The 13,253-nt window shown below is 34.5% G+C and overlaps 1 protein-coding gene across 1 annotated transcript in view; it reads right to left on the minus strand.

Moving 5' to 3' along the window:
- The window catches only part of fam184aa (family with sequence similarity 184 member Aa), an 84,640-nt gene that overhangs the window by 51,539 nt on the left and 19,848 nt on the right, over positions 1-13,253 (minus strand). Inside the window, exons 3-5 of the mRNA XM_030130002.1 lie at positions 10,465-10,599; positions 9,492-9,590; positions 1,948-2,154 (exon numbers count right to left, since the gene is read on the minus strand). Coding sequence (XP_029985862.1) covers positions 1,948-2,154; positions 9,492-9,590; positions 10,465-10,599 — 441 coding nt within the window. The remainder of the gene's footprint in view (positions 1-1,947; positions 2,155-9,491; positions 9,591-10,464; positions 10,600-13,253) is intronic.

Below are 13,253 nucleotides of genomic sequence, written 5' to 3' on the forward strand. Positions count from 1 at the left end.
CATAACCGGAAAAAGAAAAAAAAAAGACTCATTGTTTTTTTATTCTTGTACAACTCAAAAATTTTAAAAATTGTTGTTTATCATTCTTTCGATTGTTCGCACAAATTAAAAATGGTTAATAATCAAAAGGACCAAATGTGTGGTTTCATGTTGACATTTTTTGATATCTGATTTTTTCGGACCCAGTAGTTCCCTTCCTCCATGTGTTGTTCTGGACAGTCGTGGGTTGCTAGTATTCTGTCAAATGCATTCTGCGATAATGGAGAATTTTGTGATAATGGAGTTCGGAACTTCCAAATCAGATATAAGAATTGTCAACATGAAACCCCACATTTGGATCGATTGATTATTTCTGATTTTTAATTTGTGCGAACAATCGAAAGAAAGAAAAACACCTGGGTTTATGATTTTTGATTTGCACATTTTTTTGTTTTCCGATTGTGGATTCTCAACCCGATCTGGCCTTGATTTTATCGCAGAAGTGGGTTCTAACATCATATCACATCATCTTGTTACGGTCATCTAGTCCAAAAAAAATTTCCGAATTGAGTTTTCAGAAGTCGCCGTAGCATTCGACAGTAGTACGAAGTGCATCTTGGGAATTATTTCCCAGCCAAGTCTACACGAGTCACCAACCAGCGCATCCTCAGTTTTAGCTAGCTGACAAGAAAAAACATCCGGGTATTCCATGTGTTCTCAGTTTATCCGAACTTGTGATTGGAACAGTACTCGGGCCACGACTGATGACGAGAACAGAAGAACAGTCAAGAACGCGTATTCAGAAACTACAGGAGCCTTCGTCATATTTTTGACAGTGGAATCACGTTGACAAATTCGTATTTGCGCTACTATCGTAAAGCTGTATTTCCTGTTTGAGATTTTTGTCAAAATTTGCACCATTCAGTTCAGTTCAGATTGAGAAACTAATAGAAGTCACATTTAATTTGCAATATGAATGAGTGTACAAAAAAATTGGATTTCACAAAAAAAAAAAAATCTGAATTGCGCATTAAGACCTGCCGCCTGGACGTAGCCTTAGTTTATGCGAACTTGCAATCGGAACAGTAACGGAAGAACAGACAAGAACGCATATTGAGAAACAACAAGAGCCTTTGTCATATTTTTGGTGAATTCGTATTTGCGCTACCATCGTAAAGTTGTATTTCCTGTTTGTAATTCTTGATGTCAAATCTTTTTCATTCCTCGGGCCACGACTGACGATGTTTCACGAAAACGGAAGAACAGACAAGAATGCATATTGATAAACAATGGGAGCCTTCATCGTATATTAGTTTCTCAGTTCATACTGAGAAACTAATAAAAGTCGCATTTAATTTGCAATACGAATGAGCACACAAAAAAATTGGATTTCACAAAAAAAATATCCGAATTGTGCATTAAGACCTGCCGTCTGACCGTATCCATAGTTTATGCGAACTTGCAATCGGAACAGTAACGGAAGAACAGACAAGAACGCGCATTGAAGAAACTACGGGAGCCTTCATCGTATTTTTGGTGAATTCGTATTCACGCTACCGTTGTAAAGTCATATTTCCTGTTTGTAATTCTTGATGTCAAAACTTTTTCATTCCTCGGGCCACGACTGATAATGAAAATGGAAGAACAGACGAGAACGCGTATTAAAGAAACTACAGGAGCCTTCGTCGTATTTTTGGTGAATTCGTATTTGCGCTACCATCATAAAGTTGTATTTCCTGTTCGTAATTCTTGTCAAAAGTTTTTAATTCCCATTCTGACAAAATACACACAAAACATTTTAGGTACGACTGAACTTGTTCAACAGTTTACGTACATGTGTTTTCGCACAACTTTAGGCTAGCATCGTAGGCCTATATCTGTCTGATGCACATGGACACTTTGGGCGTCCTTCTTACTCCAGTCCAGACTCTTGGGTCCTAAACTGTCCCTGTCTGTCCCATGTCCCACCTCTTGTCTATGGAGCTCGGCCAGTTTCTCCTGGTCTTCGGTGGAGGTGGCGCTCTGGTTCTGCTGGTTCTTCAGCAGTTCCTCCACCTCCTGGCGGTGGGTGGCCCTCAGCTCCTCCAGCGCTCGCCGTTTTTCCGCCTCAAACTGGGCCTGAGCCTGGCTGAACGCCCGAAGCTTCTCCTCAAAATCCCGACGCATCTCCTCCACCTATTGAAAACCACGGAACATGTTCCACTCCGTTTGTTTTTTTTTTTTTTTGTTTGGATGCATTGATGTGTTCCAAAACCCTGGAGCCTGTGCTAACGCTAAAAGGCCTGAAACCTGTCCTCCAAAACTGGACTGGTCTACTTGTTGGAACTGCAGTGGTTGTTCTCTAAACCTGAAGATCAAAGTTCTGCTCCAAAAAAAAAAAAAAAAAAAGAATCGATGTAATATGCGATGTTGTGTAATGCGATGCCAGCAGATGAACCTGTGGACGAGTGGCTTTGAAGGCAACACGAAACACTGGGGTTCATACGGAACTGCGATAAAACACGGTATTTGTGTTTTGTTTTGTTTTTGTTTTTTTTAAGTTTGTCACCAGCAGGGGGCAGCCATCTTGAAACAACATCCAAAAAAAAACCCCAGAACACTCTTCCCCCCAACTTTAAAGCCCAACGTCATGAGGTTAAGGATAAAGTCGTCCGAGGCGAAAGTACGAAAAAACATGTTGGATGTTTCCCTGAGTGTGGAGGAGGAAAAACAGGGACAACGTAGAAAAAACAATAATAATAAAAAAAGATGCAACTGAAAGAGAGCAAAAAAATAAAGGTGACACTGTAGTCACAGGAAGATAAGATAAGAAAAGATAAGATAAGATAAGATAAGATTTGGGTAAATTTCACAGTTAACATCAACAAACAAGTAAAAAGGAAAAGACAGAAAAACCACAAACGACTAAAAAAGGAAATGTAAAGAAAAATGCTACATTTGGTATTTATGTAACTATTTATATAAATATGGTGTTAGAATTAAAATTAAACTTTGTTTGTATGTTGTATAATTGCATGAAAATAGTAAATCTGTGACAAACCTGTAAACCCTCCGATTCAACTGGAAAAAATGCATGAAAGATTTACGACAAATGTTGAACTAACGAAGTGAAAGACAGATCCTTCGTAGATTAGATCAAGTGGAGGATGTTTCGGAAAAGTTAAGGCTGGATATCGGTTATTTTTAGGACTTTTGTGGCTCTAAACAAAAGACGCCATTTATCTCCGTATACACAAAATTAAATAGTTCAATAAAAAACCAAGCTTTTCAGTTGTTCTTAGTGAATTCGACACATATTCAGATCCTCCGTTAAGCTAAAATATGCTAACGCAGCTAAGGCCATTGTTGTTTTCTGAAAGCCCGACACATCATTTTGTATTAAGTTTATTAATTAAAGGAGTAAAAACAGAGAAAAGCTTGTTCACCAGCAGGAACTGAAGTAAACACATGATTACTGAAATAGCTCTAAATCAGCCGTATGCTAATTAGCCAAGTGCTTTTATGCTAATGTATGCTAACTAGCTATGCGGCGTTGGGTTTTTTCCTAATCCCAGTAATCATGTGTTTATTTATATAAATAAACACTTTTTTTACTTGAGTTTCTTGAACTCATCATCACCTCGCTGGTTTCAAAATAGTGAAACAAACCAAATGATTCCATTTTATCGCAGTGCCATGTCGACTCTAACCAAAAGTACTTTAAAATAAAACACAGTTGTTATCGTTCAGTGTTTCTTGTCACCTTTAAGATGTTTTCAGTCCGACTCAAAAACCAAAAGTAAATTCAATAAAACAAACAAAGCGATGCAGAAATGAGGCGGGACGGTCCACGGATCTGTCGGGAATCGCATTTTATTTTCGGAAAGTAAAGAAAAACTAGCGGTTAATTTGATTTTCATTTTAAAATAGAAGAATTAAAAGTGAATTTCAAGGCGTTTTTCTTTTTCAGTGTCAAAACAGATAAACCGAATTTGAAAAAACAGATTGATTTTTGTTTTTTCAAATAACAAAAAAATAAAGTTAGGATCTGACAGAAATGGAAAACTGTACCAAAAATACCTGTTTTTTTTTTTTTTGTTTTTTTTTTAATTTTCTCAGGCCGCATGTTGTCATTTTTAAGGAAAGAGCGCTAACACCATCGAGGTCACAAAGATTCTTACGAATGATGGGTTTGTACGAATTTTCCAGTTCGTACCATATCTGGAGTTCATAGACATTCATGGAGGGATCATGTCTACGATGTCCAGTTTTTGTACAAACTGATTCGTACAAACCCATTTCACAAAAAGAGCGCTAAAGCCTAGGTCACGAAGATTCTTACGAATGATGGGTTAACCCCCCCAAATTTGTACGAAATCTGGATGAAATTTGTACAAAATTTGTACAAAATCTGGACACCGTAGACATGTTCCCTCCTCAAATGTCTACGATGTCCAGATTTCGTGCGAAGATTCGTATAAACCTATTGTTCGTAACAATCTTGCATTGAATGGCATGGCATGGCATTAGCGCTGTTTGCTTAAAAATGACAACATCCGGTCTCAGAAAATAAAAAAAACTGGTGTTTTCGGTCCGTTTTTCCATTTCTGTCAGGTTGTAACTTCATTTTTTTTTTTTTATTAGAGAAAACAAAAACAATCTGTTTTTTAAATTTGGTTTATCTGTTTTGACACTGAGAAAGAAAAACACCTTGAAATTTAAAACAAAAATCAAATGAACCACTAGTTTTTCTTTGGTTTCTGAAAAAAAATCCAATTACCAGCAGATCCTCGGAGCCAGGACGCAGTTGAAAACTCTTCAACTGTGCACAAACTGAGCAGAGGCGGAGCTTAGACACGGACAGATGCGCTACGTGTCGGCTCGTCCGCTTCGTGTTCGTGTTAGCGTCGGTAAAAACACAAACACAGTCCGACAGCGAAAGTCATGCACTTAAAGCCAGCTGTGGTCCAACGTGCACGCTCCTCATCGTTTCCATGGTAACGCAGAATCCAGTTATTGGCTCTTAAACATATTTGATATTATCTGGGACTGGTGGGGGGGTGGGGGGGCACTTTAAGGACTCGATGTTCCATCACGTTAACAGGTATTGTTCTGCGAATTAAATTAATAAACAGTTTTTCATGAACGTACTCGACTTCGTGACATTTTTAATCTCTTCATCTATTCAGAGCATCCACTCAAATAACTCCTGTTCATCGTTAACCCTTTAAAACCATTTGTATCATATTTGCTACACCAGGTTCTGAGCAACAAGATCAATACTTTAACTAGTGGTTCCAGGCACAACAAGCCCCGCCCCTTGCATGTATTGTAGCTTATTTTGGCATCGATCCAGCTGATGTCATCATGTCTATGTGTGTCTCTATATATGTGACAAGTTTGAAGGAAATTGAAACAAAATGGATGTTTTTTTCTTTATAGATATTTGAAATTTCACCCATTATAAGTAAATGGAAAAATAAAAGATATAAAAAAAAAAAAATTCATAAAAATTGAAACTTTGACAATTTTTTCCCAAAATGTAATCATATTTATTCCAGATGACTGGCAATCTATAAACCAAATCTGGTATGAATTCAACCAATAGTTTTGCTTCTACAGACATTTGAAATGTTGCCTATTATAAAAAACGGGGAAAAAACTTATATTTTAAAAATTAATAAAAAATTTGAACTTTCACCTACATTTCCCAAAATGTAAAGACCTTTATTTTGGGTGACTGGCAATCTATAAACCAAATATGGTATGAATTCAACCTATAAATTTACTGCTATAGACATTTGAAATTTTGCCCCTTGTAAGTAAATGGGGGAAAAATATATTTTAAAAATTCATAAAAAATTTAAACTTTCATCCATTTTTCCCAAAATGTAATGTAATCATATTTATTCTGGATCACTGGCAATGTTGTTGTGAGAAAAAGACCCAGTGTATCGAATGTGATAACATATATATATATATATATATATATATATATATATATATATATATATATATATATATATATATATATCTAACAAAATATGGCAAAATTTTTCATTTGGATTATGTTAAAAGGGCTAGTTTTAAAAAATCTGTGAACTTTGTGTCTAGTTTAGTTTCAGTTTTCATATAAATCGTCATATTGCGAATTCGTAGAAAGTTAGCTTAAGAACGTAACACGATAATATTGGCTGCAGTTATTTATGTCAGAACCAAACTTTAATGTGATAGCGCCGTTGTTCTGTTCTTAATGCATAAAGCTTTTATTTTGAAAGAATCTCCTATTGTTTTTCTTTTTTTTTTAACACTAGTAGCACATGAACAATCCTGTTAACATGGGAAAAATAGGAACATTCTTTATTAAATTTACAGAATAGTTTCTCATTTCGTTTCCTTCTTTTTTTGACGGATCGGTTCGATGTCAGTTTTTCACAATAAAAGACCAATAAAGTGAAGGGACGCGTTCTGATGGATCCGTGCGGACGTCGCGGACATGCGAACTAAATCAAAGCCGTTTCAGCCTCAGCTTCATGTGTTCACCTGCTGACATCACTGCGGTCCATATCATATCATTAAATATGATATTCTCATGACATGATGTGAGATGTGACATGACGTGTGTTTATGACATGAAACTGCATTTTTAATTTCATATATTTATTATTTTATCGTGTTTAGTTTGTTCTCTTCTATCAGCTCAACTCACCTCATGTCCGCCTTCTGTTGTGTTTTCATTACGACCAGGTTTTTTCTATGAAATACTGACGTTCCACACTGTCACCAGCAGAACACATTATGACCAGTATGGAGATAACGTAGTACCAAAACCCACACAACATAGAAATCACTGACCCATTTATTAAACATTCTAAATATTAGGGCTGTCAAAATTAACCAACATTTTTCTAAGGTTTTAGATATTTTATTGCATATTTTCTGCTTTTTTTGTGTATTTTTGTATATATTTGGTATATTTTATCACATTTTTTAGTGTATTTTTGGTGAGTTTAGCATGTTTTGGATATTTTATCGTATTTGTGTGTGTGGTTTTGCGGATTTTATCATGTATGTTGTGTTTTTTTGCGCATTTTATTGTATTTTTGCATAAGTCTTGTATATTTTATCATGTTCTTTAGTGTATGTTTGGTGAGTTTAGCATGTTTTGGATATTTTATCACTTATTTGCGTTAGTGTATTTTTTAGTGTGCTTTATTTTATTTTAGCACATTTTGTATATTTTATCGCATTTTTGAGTGTGGTTTGTGTATTTTATCTGTGTATGTTGTGTTTTTTGTGTATTTTATTGCATTTTAGCATGTTTTATATATTTTATCGCATTTTTGTGTGTGGTTTTGTCTATTTTGCTTCCTATTTTGTGTGTGGGGGGGGTTGCATATTTTATTGTATTTTTGCCTATGTTTCGTATATTTTATCACGCTTTTTAGTGTATGTTTGGGGAGTTTAGCACTATTTTCACATTTTATCGCATTTTTGTGTGTGGTTTGTGTATTTTATCATGTATTTGGTGGTTTTTTGCATACCTTATTGTATTTTTGCCTATGTTTTGTATATTTTATCGTGTTTTTAGTGTATGTTTGGGGAGAAACGGCAACTTAGCAATGATAAGAACATCCCATAATAACATCATACATTTAAGAAACACTGCCATTTCAACCTTTAACTCCATTCTGTTCATTTAAGGCTGCGGAGAAAACAATGACGTCTATTTTTATCACTTTTTTTTTTTTTTTTTTTAAAGTTGTTTCTTTATGGTTCCCATCTCGTCTGATTGCCTCACTACTCCCTCTAGTGGTCACATTAATCCCTCACTTCGTCACAGTAAATAAATCGAGTTCGGAGAAACGTCACAGCTCTTTGTTCTAAACTCCGATGATAATTTTAGGTCATTTTTTTAAAATACTAGACAGTAGAACGTCTCCGTAACGAAGGTTCCTCTGCTGCGTTTTTTTTTTTTTTAATGTTGCCGTACATCGTAACAACACTGCGTCGCACCTGCAGCAGAAATAAAGTCAAACTGAAGTGAGTTGAGCTGATATTTAAAGAGGAGAAGCAGCAGATGATGCTAACCGTTAGCTCTGACTGTGTGCAGACGATGCTAACCGTTAGCTCTGACTGTGTGCAGACGATGCTAACCGTTAGCTCTGACTGTGTGCAGACGATGCTAACAGTTAGCTCTGACTGTGCAGACGATGCTAACCGTTAGCTCTGACTGTGTGCAGACGATGCTAACCGTTAGCTCTGACTGTGTGCAGACGATGCTAACCGTTACCTCTGACTGTGTTTATTGTTGTTCTGTTGACATGCATCATGCATTCAGTCGCATCATGCAAACATCTGGCCAATCAGAAGAAGCTGTACTTCCTGTCAGCTGACCTCAGGTTAAAGCGACTGTCAGGTTTATTGATTAACTCAGACTTCCATAAGGCGCACGTTTGTAACCGAAACTAACTATATATTTGGAATTTGTGGGTTTTTTATTTTATTTTTTTTTTTTTTTGCTATTTTGTGGAACATACTGTATTGTACGGAAGACGATTAGGGCCAATGGAAAAAAAAAAAGTTCAATTTATATTTCTATTATTATTTTGAGAAAAAAGTCAGAATTTTGAGTTTTAAGTCAGAATTCTGCCTTTTTTTTCCCCAATTCTGACTTTATTCTCAAAATTCTGACTCTAATCTAAAACTTTTTATTCAGAATTCTGACTTTTTTCTCAATTTTGCTTTAATCTTAGAATTCTGACTTTAATCTCAGAATTCTGACTTTTTTTTCAATTCTGATTTTTATCGCAGAATTCTGACTTTAAACTCAAAACTACGACTTGCTTTCCTCAGAATTCTGACTTTTGTCTCAATTCTGACTTTAATCTCAGAATTCCGACTTATTTTCTCTCAGAATTCTGACTTTTTTCCTCAATTCTGATTTTAATCACAGAATTCTGACTTTAAACTCAAATTTGCGACTTGTTTTCCTCAGAATTGTGACTTTTTTCCTCAATTCTGACTTTAACCTTGGAATTCTTGCTTTAATCTCAGAATTTAGACTTTTTTCTCAGAATTATTGCTTTTATCTCTGAATTCTGACTTCAAACTCAAAATTTTGACTTTTTCCCCTCAGACTTAAAACTTTTTTTCCTTAGATTTTGACTTTTTTCTCACAATAATAATTTCAAAAATATATTAGACCATAATTTTTATTTATTTATTTATTCATTCATTCATTCATTCATTCATTCATTCATTCATTCATTCATTTTCTCCAGTGGCCCTAATCGTCTTCTGTAGTTCTGTAATTTCAGATGTTCTAACTACCTCTATCTGCATTTTAATTAAAATAACTCTAATAATAAAAAATACAACAGTAAGTGAATGCAACATTACATTCTAATCCTCACACAGTTCTATGAAGCCTGAACTCTTCCTCATTGGTGTGTATGTGCTGTTGTGTGGTTGTTGTGTAGTAGTTGTGTGGTTGTTGTGTAGTAGTTGTGTGGTAGTGTAGTTGTGCTCACCTCTCTGCTCATTGACACCACCCTCTGTGTGTGCTGAGCCTCTGTACACAGCTGTGTGTCCTCCATCCTCTGTCTGTACATTTCAAACTCTGCCAGAGCCTGAACGGAACACAACACAACATTAAAAAACAAACACACACACGGACAACACAACAAGAACCATTTTTGGTCACAAAAGTAATAAAGTCTTATTATGCCTTCTTGTATTTTTGTTGTTTTATTTGCTACTTATGGGTAAGGAACCAAATATGGTAACTTCACTGACGCTGATTTTCTACAGAACAATATATTTTTTTTTATTAAAAAAAGTCTTGTTATGCCTTCTAGGAATTTTTTGTTTTTGTTTTTGGCACATATGGATATGGAACCAAATATGGTTATTCATTGACCTTGATTTTCTACACAACAATATATATTTTTCTTAATTTCACAAAAGTAATACAGTCTTGTTATGTCTTTTTTTTTTTTGCCACCTATGGGTAAGGAACCAAATATGATAACTTCATTGACCTTGATTTTCTACACAACTAAATATATATATATATATATATGTATATATATAATTTCACAAAAGTAATAAAGTCTTGTTATGTCTTCTTGAATTTTTCTTTTTTTTTTTTTTTTTTGCCACTTATGGGCAAGGAACCAAATATGGTAACTTCACTGACCTTGATATTCTACACAACAATATAATTTTTTTTTAAATTTCACAAAAATAATAAAGTCTTGTTATGTCTTCTTGGATTTTTTTTTTTTTTTTGCAACGTATGGGTAAGGAACTAAATATGGTAACTTCATTCACCATGATGTTCTAATTTTTCTTAATTTCACAAAAGTTAAAAAGTCTTGTTATGTCTTCTTGATTTTTTTTGTTTTGTTTTGTTTTTTTTTGCGACTTATGGGGAAGGAACCAGGCCTGAGTGGAACCAGGGCCCACACTGAGCGCGTGCAGACCGCTGCCGCCCTAACCCACCTGTCTCTTCATGTGTTCGTGCAGCTCCACAGACTCCTCCAGACTGGCCAGACGACGACGCAGGTCCGCCTCGTCCGCCATCTTACTTTTATACTGAAGGATTTTGTCTCTGGTTTCAGTGACGATGTGTTGGACCTGAACAGGAGACACAAACAAACAAACAGCAGTTTACACACAAACAAACTACAGTTTACACACAAACAAACAACAGTTTACACATAAACAAACAACAGTTTACACACAAACAAACAACAGTTTACACACAAACAACAGTTAATGTGCAAACAAACAACAGTTTATGCACAAACAACAATTTACACACAAACAAACAACAGTTTACGCACAAACAACAGTTTACACACAAACAACAGTTTACACACAAAAAACTACAGTTTACACACAAACAACAATTTACACAAACAGTTTACACAAAAAACAACAGTTTACACACAAACAACAGTTTACATACAAACAACAGTTTACACACAAAACAAACAACAGTTTACACACAAACAACAGTTTACACACAAAACAAACAACAGTTTACACACAAACAACAGTTTACACACAAAACAAACTACAGTTTACACACAAACAACAATTTACACAAACAGTTTACACAAAAAACAACAGTTTACACACAAACAACAGTTTACATACAAACAACAGTTTACACACAAAACAAACAACAGTTTACACACAAACAACAGTTTACACACAAAACAAACAACAGTTTACACACAAAACAACAGTTTACACACAAACAAACAACAGTTTACACACAAACAAACAACAGTTTACACACAAACAACAGTTTACACACAAACAAACAACAGTTTACACACAAAACAAACAACAGTTTACACACAAACAACAGTTTACACACAAACAACAGTTTACACACAAAACAAACAACAGTTTAAACACAAACAACAGTTTACACACAAAACAAACAACAGTTTACACACAAACAACAGTTTACACACAAACAACAGTTTACACACAAAACAAACAACAGTTTACATACAAACAACAGTTTACACACAAAACAAACAACAGTTTACACACAAACAACAGTTTACACACAAAACAAACTACAGTTTACACACAAACAACAATTTACACAAACAGTTTACACATAAACAAACAACAGTTTACACACAAACAAACAACAGTTTACACACAAACAACAGTTAATGTGCAAACAAACAACAGTTTATGCACAAACAACAATTTACACACAAACAAACAACAGTTTACGCACAAACAACAGTTTACACACAAACAACAGTTTACACACAAAAAACTACAGTTTACACACAAACAACAATTTACACAAACAGTTTACACAAAAAACAACAGTTTACACACAAACAACAGTTTACATACAAACAACAGTTTACACACAAAACAAACAACAGTTTACACACAAACAACAGTTTACACACAAAACAAACAACAGTTTACACACAAACAACAGTTTACACACAAAACAAACTACAGTTTACACACAAACAACAATTTACACAAACAGTTTACACAAAAAACAACAGTTTACACACAAACAACAGTTTACATACAAACAACAGTTTACACACAAAACAAACAACAGTTCACACACAAACAACAGTTTACACACAAAACAAACAACAGTTTACACACAAACAACAGTTTACACACAAACAAACAACAGTTTACACACAAACAAACAACAGTTTACACACAACAAGCAACAGTTTACACACAAACAACAGTTTACACACAAACAAACAACAGTTTACACACAAAACAAACAACAGTTTACACACAAACAACAGTTTACACACAAACAACAGTTTACACACAAAACAAACAACAGTTTACACACAAACAACAGTTTACACACAAAACAAACAACAGTTTAAACACAAACAACAGTTTACACACAAAACAAACAACAGTTTACACACAAACAACAGTTTACACACAAACAACAGTTTACACACAAACAACAGTTTACACACAAAACAAACAACAGTTTACATACAAACAACAGTTTACACACAAAACAAACAACAGTTTACACACAAACAACAGTTTACACACAAAACAAACTACAGTTTACACACAAACAACAATTTACACAAACAGTTTACACAAAAAACAACAGTTTACACACAAACAACAGTTTACATACAAACAACAGTTTACACACAAAACAAACAACAGTTCACACACAAACAACAGTTTACACACAAAACAAACAACAGTTTACACACAAAACAACAGTTTACACACAAACAAACAACAGTTTACACACAAACAAACAACAGTTTACACACAAACAAGCAACAGTTTACACACAAACAACAGTTTACACACAAACAAACAACAGTTTACACACAAAACAAACAACAGTTTACACACAAACAACAGTTTACACACAAACAACAGTTTACACACAAAACAAACAACAGTTTACACACAAACAACAGTTTACACACAAAACAAACAACAGTTTAAACACAAACAACAGTTTACACACAAAACAAACAACAGTTTACACACAAACAACAGTTTACACACAAACAACAGTTTACACACAAACAACAGTTTACACACAAAACAAACAACAGTTTACATACAAACAACAGTTTACACACAAAACAAACAACAGTTACACACAAACAACAGTTTACACACAAAACAAACTACAGTTTACACACAAACAACAATTTACACAAACAGTTTACACAAAAAACAACAGTTTACACACAAACAACAGTTTACATACAAACAACAGTTTACAC

The sequence above is a fragment of the Sphaeramia orbicularis genome, unplaced genomic scaffold (genome assembly GCF_902148855.1).
Source record: "Sphaeramia orbicularis unplaced genomic scaffold, fSphaOr1.1, whole genome shotgun sequence".
NCBI classification, from domain to species: domain Eukaryota; kingdom Metazoa; phylum Chordata; class Actinopteri; order Kurtiformes; family Apogonidae; genus Sphaeramia; species Sphaeramia orbicularis.